This window comes from Mus caroli, unplaced genomic scaffold (assembly GCF_978045245.1).
Source record: "Mus caroli unplaced genomic scaffold, Mus_caroli_1 scaffold_15, whole genome shotgun sequence".
NCBI lineage: Eukaryota > Metazoa > Chordata > Mammalia > Rodentia > Muridae > Mus > Mus caroli.
Genome location: NW_028227270.1, coordinates 108,571,943 through 108,590,638, shown reverse-complemented (window position 1 = coordinate 108,590,638; position 18,696 = coordinate 108,571,943). Strand labels below are relative to the sequence as shown.

At 41.0% G+C, this 18,696-nt stretch overlaps 1 protein-coding gene across 6 annotated transcripts in view; it reads right to left on the bottom strand.

Annotated features, from left to right (window-relative positions):
- Positions 1–18,696, bottom strand: part of Ryr2 (ryanodine receptor 2) — a 568,461-nt gene that overhangs the window by 318,039 nt on the left and 231,726 nt on the right. For all 6 annotated transcript variants that reach the window (XM_085831287.1, XM_085831288.1, XM_085831289.1 and 3 more), the window contains exons 6-9: positions 16,596–16,670; positions 14,170–14,248; positions 10,857–10,969; positions 411–510 (exon numbers count right to left, since the gene is read on the bottom strand). In XM_085831287.1, coding sequence (XP_085687413.1) covers positions 411–510; positions 10,857–10,969; positions 14,170–14,248; positions 16,596–16,670 — 367 coding nt within the window. The remainder of the gene's footprint in view (positions 1–410; positions 511–10,856; positions 10,970–14,169; positions 14,249–16,595; positions 16,671–18,696) is intronic.

Below are 18,696 nucleotides of genomic sequence, written 5' to 3'. Positions count from 1 at the left end.
AAGTTACCCCCTGCCAACACACACACACATGTAAACATTCATACATACAAAAACAAGTACTGGCTCAGATCTGAAGCTATTAGGCACAGGAATATGAGAAAGGATGCCATTAGACTAACTGAGTGGTACTTCAAGGTCCCACAAATGGGGTAAGCAGCCCTTAGAAAGCTAGTGAAATCACAGAACTAGCCAAAGTTGACAACACCATGAAAATAAGAGAAGATGAAATCTAACACGGGCTTCACTTTTAAATAGCAGTTTAGGCAAATTTTAAAATGTCATGTTTCTGCATGATAGAATATCAGGACATGAAAGGTCTCTAATTAACCATCAGCTCATTATCACAATTTCAGGGATAAGCATCAACTTTGTATCAAGGACAAGCCTTTTAATTAAAGTGGATCTCTTACCTTGGGCTGCTTCACTTCCTGAGCTGATAGGGGCCACGCTCCAGAGGGTCTGCTGGAAGGCAGCATCCACATGCCAGCTGCTGTTGCCATATGACAAGTGCTGCAGCGAGAGGCAAGAGGAGGCATTGCTGTGAGCCTGGTACAGGAGCTCTGGCAGCCTGGTGGTAACACTGCTGATTTGGAAATGTGTGTGAGGGACATGCACTTCAGCCTGTTCCTCCAATGTTAAGACAGTAGACAGGCATGGAAGCACAAAGCTGGAATCTCAGTACTCGGGGAGTATCCTGAGTTCAAGACCAGCCTAGACAACATGCTCTGACTCAAGATAATTAAAATATGATCAGGAAAAAGAATAATAGAAATTACTTTTTTTTTCTAGTTTCCTTTCTGTTACTGTAATGAAATATTCTGACCAAACGCAACTTAGAGGAAGGAAGGATTTATTTGGCTTACACTTCCAGGTCACCATTCATTGGGGAAACTTGGTACAGGGACTCAAGCAGGAATCATGGCAGGTGTTGCTTGTTGGATCTCTCCCCAAGACCCATGCGTGGCTAGCTTTGTGAGTCAACCTAGGACCACCTACCATGGGAATGGTGCTGCCCATGGTGGGCTAGGCCCTCCTGTATCAATTCCAAATCAAGGCTATCCTCCATAGACAAGCCTGCAGGCCAATGTGCTCGGGAAACCTCTCAAGTGAGACTCCTTCCTCAGGTGATTCTAGGCCGTGTTGAGTTGACAGGAAAAGCCAACTAGAACACTCTGTGTATCATAGACATTTTTTAGGTTTACCCAAACAGTGATTGACATCCCAGCAATCAGAAAACACACAAATGAATAACAAATGCACTGAGAAAAATTATGTATAGGAAGAAATTTTGTCTTAGGACTTATTTATAGATAGAATAGTGTTAAAGTGGATGCCTGCAACTATCACTCACTCTCCTACATATGATACTGGGATAGTTGATTGACAAGCAATGATGTGAATAGAGCCCTTCAGCTGTTGGCTGCAATTTGATATCAGAGCCAGTAGATGGTGATAACAACTCTCAGCAACAATTTCACTCTTTCGCTTAAACCAAAACCACTGGGTAAAGAAACTGTAATTCACATATACTTGAGAATTTTAGTTGTTCATGATGAAGAATTATATTATGGTATCTGCATGAAAACGGATCAGTATGAAGGAGAGCTGAGACAGACTGGAAGACAAACATGTTATGTTTTCTCTGAAAGGCAAACATGTGCACTGAAAGATGGGATGCATCCATGCACACGTACATGTATGTGCACATACAGGGTATGAGAGAGGAGGAAAAAATCTAGAAGAAGGGAAGAGAAATGAATATAGGAATACTCTTCATGGGAGCAGGAGGAGGGGAGGTAGAGAGGAGGAGGGGTCAACAAGTGGAGAGGCAGAATTGGGGCAGATGCAAATAGAAGGATAACTAAGTATAAAACATCTGATATCTGTGTATGAAAGAAAATGTCACAATGAAATCCATTTCTTTGTATGCTAACCAAAAATCAATTATAACAAGAGACTCTTGAAGCTGACAGTGTAAAATATGCATCTCAGCCTCATCAATAACTGCACCAATCAATAGATTCAAAGTTTCCCAGGAGATCATTGGGTTTACTAATCATTTTCTCCCCTCTCTAGAACCCCAGCTGTCACTTGCCTTCATGAAATTTCTGAGTCCTTTTAGGGTCACCATTCCTATGTCCAGTCCCCCCTGAGACTCCTTTCCTAACTTACTTTTCTTTCTTATGATGTGGAAACATTTTCAGTGCTAACAGATCAGCCCTATCCCATCTGCTCCATCAATACGAACAGTATGTTTTCCATGGTGATTAGCACACAACACAGTTCTTTGATTCATTTCTTTTTCCCCTTTAAGCTGCCTGATACAGGCTCACAGGGGTGTCTCTCACCATCCAGAGAGCTTGATACTCAATAAATGATGAAAAGATGCTAGTCAGACCTTTAAGATCAAAACGGCAAAACCTTTATCAACAATTCTTATTCACTTCTTTTTGTAAGTGTTTGTCGTCTGTTTGGATGCATAGGTGAACACTCATGTGTTAGAGGCCAGACACTTGTTGGATGTCTTCTTCAGCTGCTTTTCCATGTTATGTTTTTGAGACAAGGTCTCTCACTGAACCTAGCCCTTACCAATTTGATTAGCTGGCTGGCAGGGAGCTCCAGGAACCTTCCCACCTCCACCTCCAGCTCTGGAGCTGCAGGCACATACCCCGTACCTGGCTGACTCTGTAGTTGCTGAAGATTGGGACTTAGGTCCTCTTGCTTGCACAGCAAATACTTTAATCAGTGAGCCATCTCCCCAGCCCCCAATAAAATCTGAGTTATTTCTATGTCAGTAGCTTAGTAAACAGAATTTTACACACACACACACACACACATACACTTGAAAAATATATACATACTTGATATATATATAGATATATATAGATATAGATATAGATATATAACCATATATAGTTCACCAAATCTTCTGAAAAGAATTCACAAACTAAAGCTTATATTTTATTTTTGCTGTAAACCAAGTGAAAGTTCATACATGGTCATCTGTTAATTCATCACGAAGTCATTCAATGTGTTGTCTAAAACATTGTGCTAAATATTATCAGAAAAAACTTCTGACCCCAAGGGTACTTGGAATCCTATAGGGGGAGATAAGTAAGCAATATAAAACACCGTGGATTATCTTAATGTGTAAAGTATATTAAAATGCTTTTAAATTTGATTATCAAAAGAGAACATTTCCAACCAAACAGCTGATACAGCCTTCCATGCAGAGCCTGAAGGGGACACTGATTCCATGGGGAGAGATGGGAGTTCCCATGCCAAAGGCTTTAAGATTACATGACCTGACTACTTGAGATACAGTGTCTCTAAGTAAGTAGATACAAACTTCATATTTATACATATATAATATAATGTCAATGGTTGGACTAGAAATGTTTTAAAGATAATAAAAATTTTATAAGCCAGTTTGGATTTTTCATTCTAACATATCAGGCTGCTTGGCAGGGTTGTAGGCTAGATCCTTAAAAATACCTCTGATTATGGCCAAGAAATGACTGCAATCTAAGGGTAGAGTCATGAGAATACAAAGAACAGTGCAGAATCCTCTCTTTGAAGCTTAGGACACATACTGAGGAGGGAGTTAAGGACAGACAGACAAAGGCTGGTGCCAGATCAAGGAGCTCAAACTTGAGGCAGCCAGGAGCAACTACAGCCAAAATGGGGAACAGGTGACCTGGAGAACTGAAATGTGATCCTTAGGTTACATCCAAAGGCAAAGAAGAGTCACACACAGGAGAGAGGGGAGGGTACTGTGTGGTCTGAGTCACACACAGGAGAGAGGGGAGGGGACTGTGTGGTCTGAGTCACACACAGGAGAGAGGGGAGGGGACTGTGTGGTCTGTTAGGAGTTCTAACTATGTCCTTAAGAAGGTACTGAAGCCATAAAGAGTTATTTAAACAAAACCTACTCTTCAAAAGAAACCATCTCGGTGTGCATTGCCTCCTGAAATCGTCTACTTAGTTTAGCTGCTTAAAAACAGCAAACTAGAAATCTGAGTAGGAACAGTGCCAAGTCAGGACCGTTGCTATTAAATATTCAGAAGGCAGCAACAGTCCAATTACTGAAGAAACCAAGATGAGTAGTAGTCCTTAAAGCAAAGGTGGTTGGTAGCAGAGAGTGAAAGCAAAACTAGCCCTAGGCTCAACAATACAGCCACCAGGGCACCCACGTGTAAGATGGCAGTGTTAAGTCACAGGAAAGCCACAGTGTCAGGACTCAGGGCACCTGGCTGCAATCAAGTCTCACCTTTAACCTAATGTTAATTACTTCAGCCTTTATTAGTTGTTTTCTTTAATATGTGTGTGTGTGTGTGTGTGTGTGTGTGTGTGTGTGTGTGTGTGACCTACAGAGGTCAGAAAAGCATGTTGAATCCTCTGGAATGGAGCTGTAGATGGTTGTGAGATTAGGAATTGAACCTGGATCTTCTACAAGATCAACGGTGATCCAAATCACTGAGCCATCTCTCCAGTCTGTGACTTTTCTCCCATGTGTTCTGGAAGATAGACCTCAGGTCCTTATGCCTGCTCTGCAAGCCACTTACCCACTGATCCATCTATCTTAGCCCATGAATTTTAACCTTTAAAATACAGAACAATCAGTTGAGCAGTTTGTCAAGAGAAATAATAAAAAATAAAGTTTTCCAATTTAGGAGCAGTAAAGTAGGGGCCCATAAAAACTGTGGACCCTAAAACTATGAGTGAATATAATATTATATGACAGAAACTCAAAATCACAGAGGCCTAAGTGCCCCGCAGCTCTCCTGGGATCTTAACCCAAGTCCCATAGAGCTAGGTAAATCATGACCCTTTAATTTCCTTTCTAATCCTGTGGATTTATTTGTTGCATTCCCAAAGCTGCTTGTGACAGCAGGTCAGGATCCTTTATCAGATTGCCAGAAGGTTCCATGGCCCCAACATTTTTCTAAGATTCAGTCCTTGTCTGAAGCAGTTTTTCATTCCTTTATTTATCTCTTATTAAATGTCAGGCATTTGGGCCCTAGTGATACAGCATTCCAAATAAATTAGCATCCAGGGACAAGAAACACAAATAAACAAGCTATCTTAACCCTCGGGCTGCACCTTCTTCTTTGGAAAAAAAAAAAAGAAGAAAAGATAAATGGGAGACAAAGACATGGATGCTTCTTTAAATGTAATATTCAATGGCTTCCTCACCTGAGCCATAGGGACAGAAAAGGGGGCTCAAGGTAAATTAATAAAATGTAAACAAAGGGACTGGACCTGATGATTCATTGGCAGGGCATGTGCTTAGATTGTCCCCCAAACTAAACTGGCTGTCATCATAAATTATTAAGGATGCCTGCCTTCCATTGATGTATGTATGTATACAGTTTTAGAAAAATCCAGCAACTTGTTATTCAGTAAAAATAGCTTTCTCACTTAAAAGTCCAAGATAAGGACCACAGAGGTAAATTATCAGGAGGGTAAAAGCCCGTGGAGCCAGGCTGGAAGATATGAGTTCAGACCTTTCTGGTACTATCAACATCTTATTTCTAACTCTCTGGAAATAACATGCATTAGTTGTTTGTTTGTTACTGATAAAATATTAAGCTAGGGCTAGAGACATAACTCAGAGGGTAAAGATGTCTGTGTGGTGACCCGAGTTCAATTCCTAGACTCCACTTGGTGGAAGGACAGAGCTCACTCCTGAAGGTTGTCCTCTGTGTGCATGCTATGAACCTGGGTGCCATCGGGAGCAGCAAGGGCTCTTTACCACTGAGCAATCGCTCCAGATCCTTGACGGTTTATTTTAAATCGGTTGTTGGGCTATGGTTTTATGAATCCTAAGATCTTTGTAGGTCTTAGGATTCATAAAACCAGATGGGAAGTTTCTATGCAGATCAGGGAAGTTTTACAACTGATATATTAGAAACGAAGTTTCACGTGACTTACCCTGTCTTAATCCATCTGAAGTGGACTCTGAGTCAGTAACACCCGTTTGTCCTGATTTCACTATACTAAGACTTCTTTTTTTTTTCTCTCTCTTACATATAAGCTGCTTTGGAAAAAGCCTCTTTAAAAGACAAATTGTCCAATAGGAGCACAGAAAAGCCCTTCTGGTTAGTCCTGGAAAGATTAGGATATCATTTCATATTAGAACAGCAAACAGCAAAAGTAAAGAAAGACAGTATTGTGTGAATAGTTTACAACCATTTTTACAGCCAAGACTCTATTCCTTGGAATTGACCTGGGTCCAACCTGTAAAGTTGACAGGCTGGAGGTCCCTCACCACAGCACCCTCTTCTGTCTGGGAGGTGCTTATGCAGATGGGAGGGAAGAAAATTAGCTGGCCATCAATTCATCACTACAAAGGGCTGCCAGACCCATTAGTGTTCCAAATGTAAAATTGGATTAACCTTAAATGATCTCAGGGGTAGAAGAAAAGTAGCTCACAGTCATGGACCAGAAAAGAAAAAGTCAAAGGCTAGAGTTTTTCATTTTCTATGGCCACTTTTAACTAATGCATTTTGAAACAAAAGTTTTAATTATTGATTTCTCTAGTCATGTCAGCATCTCAGAATACAGACAGACCTTGCTTTCATACAATAGATCTTTATTTAAGGCTCTCTGTAATAGTCCTCCTCTTGAGACCAGGTTTGCCTTCCTTAAGCTAAATACCAGTAGCTTATTTAACCATTGTACATAGGCACAGACTTCTCAAACAAACAATGGGAGCTGCTCACTACGCAAGGGCAGGTGATCTTACTTGGATTTCAGCATTTGATTCTCCTCATGCCCCTGTGTCAGCTGAGTGATTCATAATTCCCATACTGCAGATGAAGAAACTGAGGACTCAAGGAACTATACATGGGGCTTGGGGATGTGGCCCAGCTAAGAGTACTTGTCTAGAATGTGCAAGACCTTGTGCCCAAATGCCAGTACAGCATAAAGCAGGCACAGTGCCACATCTGTAATCCTGACACTTGAAAGGTGGAGATTAGAAGTTCAGCGTCATTCCTGACTTCACAGCCAGTTCAAAGCCAGCCTAGGTATTCAAAACTCATTCACTACCTTCTTCTTTATTTTCATTCATTTTCTAAAAACATCAGCACTGAGTCCACCATATACACCCATGAACCTATCACCACAGTACTCAACAAGGGTGTCTGTCAGCATCAGCATCCTTCTCCCACACAGTAATACTGATGGTCCTAAAACTGTTGGGAGGAAACCTTTCATGGTGGAGCCTAGAAGAAGGGAGTTACATGACTGGGGCTGTGCCTTTGACAGAGAGGATCCTCATCTCTTTCTACTTCTGTCCTCACTGCCATGAGGTGAGAAGGCTTGCTCCACCATCTCTCCCTGACATAATGCTCTGTCACACCACAGACCCATGGCAATGGGGTCTAGTGGCCACAGAATGGAACCTCTAAAACTCTGAGTCAAAACTAGTGTTCCCTTATGTTAAGTTAGCCTGTCTCAGGTACCTATCACACTGGCAGAAAGCTATCCGCATGGTTTGGTTGTGGCATTACTTGTCTGAGAGAGGAAGCCATGGACAGTATATTCTTGGAGATTCCTTCTTTCTGTTCTATGCAGGGTTCTGTGGATATGAACAACAAAAGCACTGGCCTCATCGGCACATGAGAGTGGAACCCCAGCAACATGGCTTTCAGCTCTGGGAATCTCTATAAGGACTATCCAGAACTGAGTTTAGTAGCTAATGCCCATGAGCCTAGTACTCAACTCAAGAACTGAGGCAAAAAATAAAATAAAAATTTAAAAAAAGGGTCACCATGAGTTTAAGGATATCTTGGCCTACACAATGAACACAAGGCCAGTGTTGACTATATAGTGTAAGACCAAGTCTCAAAATCACACATACGCATACACATACACACACATATACATGTTTATATTTATATAACATAAATAAATACATTTATGCATTTATATATTTGCATTTATATTATATACCTTTTATACATTTTTATATCTACTATAGTTTTATATTATATCTAATATAAATTATTTATGTCTTATATCCCTAATATATTTTATATATATGTAAAGGCTACTAGGGAAAGTGAAGTTTAATACTTGGGCAGAATGCAGCTTAGAAACTAGTAGTAAATTTTAATGATTCAGGTTTGTTTATTTACAAAGGCCAGGAATTGCATGTGTCAGTTTTTGTGACTTATTCCTGAAGTCTTTTATCACTCAATGAAAACTCAATTGCCTTACCTCACTGCCTCTCACAATAAGGTCTGGACCTGGTGTTCCCATTAGCACTAACCTTACATTATAAACAGCTAATCTAGAGGCCAGGGAGCCAGTGCTAGATCTGCACAGGTGGATAGCTGTAAATGAAACGTTAGAAGTCTAGTGCTTTGAGGTTCTGAATATTCGTACTCCGCTGATGGATAATGAAACCCCACTATCAAATCAATTCTCCTACAAGGCATGAAGTACAAGCTGGGAAACCACAACAGATAGGGACTGTCAGGTCCAAATCAAACGAAAACAGGTTTGGAGTGTTGTGCTGAAGGGGGCATGAGTTGTTTCTCTTGCCATTGGGTTCTCAGCCCAGCTAAACTTGAAATGTCCACCTTCTAATCAGGGTACATCACCCTCATGGCACAGCTCTGGCACATGTAAGGGCCTTAATAATGTATACTTTAATAAGCTGCACAACCACATGGCACTAGAAATTTACAAAGGGACAATGTGGACACAAAAGAGGAGGATGGCTCCAGGCCTCCCACCACTATACAGGGGCAGACTCACCAAACAGTGCCATTTTCCTGTCCATGACAGGAGGCCCTGTTAAGCCATCCGGTCTCTAGCACCACCACTTTGCACACATGAGGCCAGGCCTTCTTCTAGGAACATGTGAAAATGAACTAAATTCGTTGGTACATTGGAAATGACTTTGTTACCGAGCGCACCCTGTTTCAGTCTTGGGTGTATGTGTGTGTGTCCATGTGCCTGAAAGTATGTATGCAGATGCATGTGTACATGTGTGTGTGTGTGTGTGTGTGTGTGTGTGTGTGCGTGTGCGTGTGCGTGTGCGTGTGCGTGTGCGTGTGCGTGTGTGTGTGTTCATGTGGAGGTCAGAGTCAACTTCAGAAGTCGTTCTTCAAATGCTATCTAGTTAGTGGGACAGAGTCACACTGGCCTGAAGTTCACCAAGTAGGCTAGGTTGGCATTGGGATAGAGTCACACTGGCCTGAAGCTCACCAAGTAGGCTAGGTTGGCTGGCAAGCAAGCACCAAGAATCTGCCCGCCTCTGACCCACAAGTGTGTTATCATGTCCTGCTTTTTTATATAGATTCCGGAATCTACACTCATATCCTAATGTTTCCACACAAGTACTTGATCAACTGATTTGTTTCCCTAGCTTCTATTTCCATATTTACAAAGTAATAGGGCACCCTAAAAACTCTGATCTACAGTGTTAGAGATTCATTGCCTCTCACAGTAGGTTCTTTAATATAATGATTATTTCACAGTGACCTACTCTGCCTCATCTTTCTTTCCATTATCATCTACTGATCCCTCTGGGATACTTTATGTAGATATTCATGAAAAACTTTAAAAATGTTACTTTTTTCTGTTTCTCCTAGTTATCACCAGCTCTCAAATTGACAGAGCTCAGAATCATCCAAGGGGATCCCAGCTGGGAATTGCCTTGGTCAGATGGGCCTGTAATGTATCTGGGGGCAGGACTGCTAGTTGAGGTGGAAGGGGCCTAGCCCACTGTGGGCAGTGCCATTCCTACAAAGGTGATCCTGGCTCTGCATAAGAAAGCTGGTTTAGCAAGGAGCCAGTGGGGAGTAAGCCAGGAAGCACTTTTCCTTTGTGGTTTCTACTTTCTTGACTTGACCTCTAAGATGAAGTAAACCTTTTCCTCCTCAAGTCATTTTGGCTATGGTGTGGAAAAGCATTGGAAAAGCAAGAGAGAATAACGTCTAGTTAGTGGTTCGATCTTTAGAGAGTAGTTCAGTAGTAGAGTGTAGTTCAGTAGTAGAGGGTTTGCCTAGCATGCACAAGGAGCTGGGCTGAATACTCAGTCCTGCAAAAGAGAAATGTAATGTTTAGCTGAGCATGCTGGTGACAGTCCACCATGCCAGCAGTGGAAGATAAGGTAGATGAGCTCAAGGCTGGCCTGCTCTACACAGTGAGACCCTCTCTCAAAACAAACAAATAAATAAAATTACAAAAAGAGCCAAAAAAGATTGTATATATTTACATTTTCATGGACTTTGTTCTTCTGTGAACTTCTGTACATAATTATTCTTTAGATTAGAAAAACTACAACCTATTGAATATATTAAATCCATAGTTGCCTTATCTTAAAAAACTAAAAAATACATCCAACAACTAACTAACATCTTAATGTTCCTACTCTTAGCTACTACTCTTTGAATTGAGGCAGTGCCATTAACAGACGAGCTGCTAAAGGTATCTCTCACACAATTATCACACTTATCAAAATATAGTGAAAGAACCTACTTGATACAACTTTTACATGAGGCACAAAACAAAGACCACAGAACTTGAAATCCCCATTAGACTCGTTTACATTCTATTAATAAAGAATCCAAGAACAGGCACCATCAGCCTCATGAATATGCATATCAAGGTCTGGAGGGAAGCCTGCTCAAACAGACCCAGGGAGCCATCCTCCCCTTAAGGCCACAGACATCTCCCTCTCTTCTCAGGAGTTATTTATAACTCACCAGCTAGAGGCACAAGCCTTTATGAATTGTCTCCCTAGCTTTGCTTGCTCATGAGCACATTTCCTACCAAGCATCACTTCATCTCCAGCTCTCAGCAGAGCATCAAGCCTGCAGCCCTGACCCCACACTTACCAAGTACCTTTCTGAGGACACGCTGACCAAGATGAGATCATCTCCAACACGCACTTTTTCTCCTTCTGATCTCTGCTTAGAGGCAGGATGTATGGTCCACCAGCAAGCCTCCCCTGCGAGTCATAGAATTAAAACACGGAGAAGACCCAGTTAATTGAAGATCCATTCCCTCTCCAGATGACGCCACTCATGGGACTTTCAGAAATACATGACTTCATGCAAATTAATCTCTTGGATCGTGGAAATGAGAAGAACTCAGCCAAACTCACTTAGGGTAGGACATACTGAAATACAACCTTTCTCTTAATGGGAAATGGGTGTGACAGTTTGGTATCTTTTCCCCAATAAAAACTGCTGAAAGGGGACATGTATTTACATATGTTAATACAGGCCTAGAAGTTCCAGTTAGCCAGTGTGATTTCATTCCCTAAACAATCTTATTAAAAATTAATATGCAGTTATGTGATTTTCATCAAAAGAAATTGATGTTTTCTATTGGAGTAGTTGCAGTGCACGTGTTCTTTTGTTGATTCAAACAGATGACACGAAGGATTGCTATCTTAAAAGCCTCATGACCATGTCTTTTCTGCTTTGCTTTATTTCCTTATATAATGCACTAGTTCCTATTAATCTGGACTCTTAGTACGGAGAGCTGCGCTATAAGAGCTGATATACATTAAAACAAATTCATCTAAGGTAAGTCAAACAGCATCAAAAAGCACACATCCATCTGCTTTCCTTAGTCCCATCGCCCCAACCAGAGGCAGCCAGGCGGCCTATCCACAGTCCCTGTGAAGTCCGAGTCCATGGTGGTCTCTGACAATGCCAGTTGTGTTCTGATGGTCCCTTCATCTCCAACCATCGTTCTCTTCCCCTACCAAGCTCCATTGTTGTTCCTTGTTTTGAGCATTTTTTTATTTTTACTCACTGTGTGTATGTACAACAAACCATGTGTGCGCGACGGTATCAGAGGACAGCTTGCAAGAGTCAATGCTTTCCCTGTACCGGTGGGATCTAGGAATCAGACTGCCAGGCTCACTAAGCCATCTCACTAAGCCATCTCACTAGCCCTTTATTATTTTTTCTAAGTATTCCTTTTTCTGAACTATCTCCCTGACACCAGAACATGAGTGCCTTTTGTTCCTTGGGGTTTTCCCAGGTCCTGCCACCACACTGCAGCACTCAGCGATTGATTTTATACGGATGAGTAGAATCATCTGAGATACATCCTAGCAACTCCTGTTGTCTGTGCAGACCCTGGGCCGAAACTGTTCTCACTCAAGCCATCCCAACAGCACATCAACAGGGAGAATTCTGCACTTCCATTCACATCTTCATTCATTCTCCCAAACTTTGATAGTGTAACCACTCTTTCTCAGTCACTGCCTCAGTAATTGAAAAGTCATCCACACAAAAGAAAAAAAATCATCTGCCTTGTGAGTTTAATTATGATGAAGACAAACAGAAAACCAAGGACAAATGTCATGGTGCTTCAGTAACTCACAATAAAAGCAGAGCGTGGGGAGGAAGCAGGGTAGAATAAAGGCTGAGGAGACAGGGGTGGACTCTGGGTGTGGAGGAGGACTCAGATAGGAGGACTCAGATGGGAGGGCTCAGATGGGAGGACTCAGATGGGAGGACTCAGATGGGAGGACTCAGATGGGAGGACTCAGATGGGAGGACTCAGATGGGAGGCTGATGGCTGTGCTATTCTATCACAAAATCAGCTCAATATATAAAATACATGTTCTAGATCATGTGTTTCGGTCTTCAAACTTAAGATTTTTTTTTTTTTTTGAGACAGGGTTTCTCTGTAGCCCTCCCTGGCTGTCCTGGAACTCACTTTGTAGACCAGGCTGGCCTCGAACTCAGAAATCCGCCTGTCTCTGCCTCCCAAGTGCTGGGATTAAAGGCGTGCGCCACCATGCCCGGCAAGATTTGTTTTAACTGTTTGCTAAAATATATTAAGTTTTAAAAAACTGAGAAACTAGAAAAAATACAGAACTGAAAAATATAGAAAATAAAGTATATATCTGAATATTATTTTTATCTTTTTATGCCCAGGATGATAAAAATTATTGAAAGCTGACTTGATTCATTATATTTTTTTCATTTTCATCATTGTTATTTTGTGAACATTTAGTTGTAAGAAAACCCACTTTTAATGACTGATGATAGAGAATGTAAACATCTACCTGACACGTGGGCTGCTTTGCTCTCTGTGTGAAAGGTGTTAGCTTAACATCAGGATGGAGACTGCTCTGGTCAAGCTTTGTGTGCGTAGGAAAAGGTTTCAGTTCTTTTCCTCTTCTGAACTTTTCGGGTCACAAAACTGTTATCAGTAGCGAACACCCAAAACTTCGTGCATGTGTGTTACATGGGTTGTCTTAAGGTGTTAGGGAGAGAATCCAGGACCTTGCACATATCTGCACTTTATCACTGAGCTATATCTACACTGACAATGTATTTTTAAAAGGGATCAAATTGAGTGAGCAGTGGGTGGATCGTCTAGTCTCTACCATGGAAGAACTGTACAGTAAAACTTGGATTCTGTCTTCCCATACCTTTTTCTACTTGATACCATACTTTTTTATTTTATTTTTGTGATATTGAGGATTGAACCCAGGGCCTCCTCATATGGTAGGCTAGGGCCCTACCACTGAGTAACATCTCTAGCTCTGTTACAAAAGCTTCATTCTAGAAGCCATGCCTTTTCCTGCTCGTCATAAAAGACAAAATGGTCTAATGGGGCACAGCGAGTCAACGGGGAAGATGCAGATGACAAAGAACAAAAATATGCAAAACCCTTCTGCTTTTGTATTTGGGATTTGCAAAGGGATGTATATTTAGATCTTTCCAAACTAGAGAAGTGACACGTAGCACAGCAGAGCCCTGAGGCAGAGCAGCAAAGAATTTCATGTTCTGGTTTTGAGTTTGAGTGCTAACATTAAGCACACCACTATCTTATACCTGAAGATATTTTGAGATGAAGGATTGAAAGCCAGGAAGGGATACTTTACACAGCATTCAGTGAACACCAGCAAGCTTCACACAACTAATCCATCATTTGGTACATACCGGGGTTTCTCCTCTCTCAATCCATAAGAAGAAAAGACATGAAGTCAAAGTTTTAAATCTCACCAATAACCTAAGAGTAATCAAGCAGGAGGAAAAACACACTCTCAATCCACCAAAAATGCCAAAGAGAAAATCATTTTCCTGACTGTTCTAAAAGCAACCATCTTATATGTCTCTGACCATATCTAGGCAGCTTGTTTCCAAACCACGTTTCATTACAGTACATGGTACTCACCTGTGGTATCCTCTTGAAGGCCAACATCGAAGGCCAGTTTGTCAGTGGAAGACCGGGAGGTGGAGAGACAGCAAAGATACTAAAAACACAAGATCAGGCATCACCACAAGCTGTTGACAGTCCTACTGAGACTATAGTGGTTAATGAAGCACTAAACATGGATGAACAAAGACATCTATGATCTATGGACTAGAATCTTAAAGGCATAGACCCATACATGGTCTACCTGAGCCATACACTTGTTCTGCTTTTAGCTTTTTGGAGGAGCTCCTGCACTGATTTCCACAGTGCTGTGTAAGTTTACAGTACTATAATCGGCACATAAGGGTTTCTGTCTCCCCACAACCTCACAAGCATTTGCTGTCATGTTTTTTTTTTCTTGATGACAGTCATTCTTACTAAGGTGGTGGGTGATATTGGAGGGTATGAAGTAGAAGCAGCGCTGTCAGAAGGGTAGAGGAAGTGTCAATGAAGGAGAGAGGGGAAATAATAGGATAACAGAATCCATGTGACATGAGAGCAGAAGAGGAGACTATTTGGAAGAAAGACCAGCCAGGCAGGGGAGGGGCAGTAATGAGAGAGATGAATGAGAACAAAGCATAATGAATGTGTGAATATATGTGCACATGTGTGCACATGTGTGCATATGTGTGCATTCATATCACATCAAAACCTGCTATTTATTTGATAACTGAAATTAAGTGATTTTATAATGTGTACAGTCACATAGTGTCTGGTTAAGCAAGCAAAGTGTTATCATCTATCTCTGATTAGCATTTTTCTCAGATTCCTTGATGCTCCTGTGACAAGTTGAGAGCTTCCAACACCTGAGGCATAGCAGCACTTGCACAGCAAGCCTTCAGAGCAACAGGATGAATGAAACACAGTACTTTGCCCTTCACAAAAGTCTAAAACACGACCTCATCAATACAAGGAGACAAGTGACTGGGGATATGTTTGTACCTCTCTCCCTTTATGTGATATCCATGGCCCTATGAAAACGTACATGATCTGATTAGAAAGTGTCCCTAAAAGAAACCTGAAAACAACTCACTTTTATCTTCTACTTTTGTTTTCATTTAAAACAAACCACGCAGAATACACTTGGGGGTGCATTTCTTCACCCTGCTGAAATGAGCACTGCATGGATATACATGCACACGTTTCTCTCAGGGAGCTCTCGCTATCAAAACTGCATTGTCTCATCTACTCATCCTTGGGTTGCCTCAAGTGTACATATTCTTAGATTTAAATTTTACATCATTTTAATGCCAGCCATCCCCCAACTTCAAACACCTTGCTAAGTGACATATGAATGAGAACTCTAAGATGAATGTGGCATGAGCTTAAAATACCAGAGCATCTGTGTGAAGCATGTCCTCTGCCAGCAAGAAGAGGAGCCATCAGAGGAACTCCAGAAACAAGGGAGGGAATCGAGTGAGGCTGGGCCCCTCTGAAGATGTGGATGGTTCGTGCCAACACTACACCAATCCTCCTATGCAGCGGTTCTCAACCGTCCTAACGCTGCGACCTTTAATACAGTCCCTCATGTGGTGGTGACCATAAAACTACTTACGTGCTACTTCAGAACTGTAACTTCTCTACTCTTAGGAATCACAATGTAAATGTCTGTGTTTCCTGATGGTCATAGGTAATCCCTATGAAGGAGTCATTCAACCCCCAAAGAGTTTGTAACTTATAAGTTGAGAATCACTCCTCTTATAGAATATAGCACATCTGGATAACTGGGTGTCCATGTGTATACAAAGGGAGATGAAGGAATGGGTTTGACAATCAGCCACTGCAGGTGGAAGTCAGGACCTTAGAGCTGTCGCATCAACTTGACCTGGAGGCTCAATCTGCATCTTGACTGCCAAGCATGAACTTTCAATGTCACAGACAAGAGGTTTCAAGGATTCCCTCGGGTAGTATTTTATCTTAGCTTAGTAAAGTATCTTACTTTCCAGAAAGGTATTTTGTGATTTATTTTTATTTTTTATATTATGTATAATATATGTGTAAACATGAACAAAAGTAACCTTGGAGGCAACAAAAGAGTGTCAGATTCCGTTAGAGGTGGATATTTAAATGTATTTATACATTAATAATTTAAAACAGAATTAGAAATGGAAAATAGTTAACATTTGGCTTTTATAATTGCCTCCTCTTAAAATGTGTCTATCAAATATATTACAGGTGTTAAGAATCTATCAAAGGCATTAAAAATAGGTAACATACCTGTTATGTCTGAATCTAACCTTCATCTTATGAATGAGAAAACTGAACAGTGCACAAGGGTATTAAAACTAAATCTAGTCAAACTTATCATTATCATTGCTGAAGTGGTATCGTCAAAATTCTAGACAGTCTACCTGACCCTGGATCAGTGTAGCCACACGAGAGATGAAATAAAGATGTCTACTCACCATACCACTGTAGGAATGGCGTAGCAATATGGCGTGTCCATAGAGGAGTGTCCGGTGGCCTCCACCTTGAGCAGTCTGAGGAAAGGGGAGAGAAGAAGGAAAGCATGAATGAGCAAACAAAAAAGTCAATAAAATTCTCTGTCTTTACCGGAAAGTTTAGTAAGACCCAAAGATATTGGAAAAGCAAACCCCCTCCAACAAGTCCTTAAACATTTAGGAAGCAAGCCATGGAGCAAGCATCTCTTCCACGTCTGGAAAGGTGAACTGGGCTTCGGGGAGGAGACATTACAACTATAACCTCTCACAGTCTTCTCAGTTACCGCCTGTGCTTCAGTTATACACAGCCTCCATTGGACAGGGAGACCAGGTTACCAGTGCATCTAGAGACCTGATAACTACCCAACGCTCAGCAATCACCTGGGAAACTTTATTTCCACAAATGAGTTTTTGCAAACCCCAAAATTGGTCACATGATCTCAGGTATTTTAAGCTTCTCATTCTCCGAAGATGCCTTTCAGGATTAGAGAACTTGCTAAACCACAAGGTCTTGGGCTTCCACTCAGATATAGATACACTTCATTTGACAGACTTCCCATGGATTCATGGCCCCAAGGATCACAGTTGGAGATGGACAAACACAGAGGACCTTGTCCTTTCTGGTGCCAGTCCCTTATTCTAAACATATCTCCTCCCTCCATCCCACATCACGTTGAGATGTCTTGAAATCCCAAATTCCCTCTGTTGCCTTCTCTAACTTATAAATGATATTTTCAAATTCAGTTGGTCAGCTACCTCGTGCATGAAGCTCATCCAGATTAAGACCCTAGTGTTAGCTCTCAGCTACACCTATACACTGGCCTCGCCCTTGGCCAGACTGAGAATCCAATGACAATGACTTTGGTTCACCTCTAGCTCTGAGAAAAGGTAAGAGGAGAGTAACTAAACAAATATTTGCTAAGTGAAAACCTTGACTGGATAGAGCTTTTCAGGCTATGGAAATGGGTGTGTATGTGTATGAAGGCCCCTTACCTCAATTAAGATGCCTAAGAAAGAAAAAAGGGAAGAGCAATGAAATTCTGCACATGGGGTGACACTTTTTTTCTTAATGGGAGCCCCAACCATATAAATTAAAAAGTTGAAAATTTATGATTTAGTTGGGGCCCATGACTTAATGAAAGGTAAAATTTGACTTTAAAAAAAATCTGTGAAAATAGTTACTTTACTTATATGCGGGGGTGGGGTGTGGGGAAAGGGGACTGGCCTCATCCCCATAGAGATGACTGACAGAGTTAATATTACAGAATAATGTCAAATAAATTCATAAAAGATAAATGGATAAAAATGTCCAAACTTTCCAATACAATCTAAGTGATTCTGCTGAATGTCATCTAAAAAAAGAAAAGAAAACTCCTCAGATAAAGTTCACAAGTCATTGTAAGACAAATTTAGCATCACTGGGTAGGACTTTAGATTTCTAGAATCATGTAAAAACAAAAAAACAGTCCAATTGTCCACCCTGGGAAATCTCATTGTAAACCAAGGTGTCGGTGTCCACACTTGGGCATGAACTCAATGTACATTCTATACTTGTATTTCTTTAGAGAACTAGTAATGGGGACTATCTATCTCTTATCCTCTGTAGGACAGGGGACCAGTTGGATTTCTATAGCCGCACTTGAGGTATTACTGCCATAAGCTTAAATATACAGGCAAGTGCGCGCACACACACATACACACACACATATAAAATCTGAATGATAAAGATGAAGACTAATTAGAGTGGATTACCAATACATGAATATTGCTGATTCTATATTCATTCTTCAATGTTGCTTCTTACAACATATGATTGCAATATATATTGGCTCGTTAATCTGTCTTTTATATTATTGATAATTGCAGCCATTAAATTCACTAACTATATAATGTTTAAACATTTTGAAGATGGCTGTAATATGTCACTTTAGAAGTTGTGTGGGAAGAAACCAGGATATACATGGAACCTTTTCTCTGTGGAACTCTCTACTAGCCTAATTCCAAACTGTCATTATGTGAGATTTTGAGAAAAAAAAAAAAAAAAAAAGAAGGAAGGAAGGAAGGA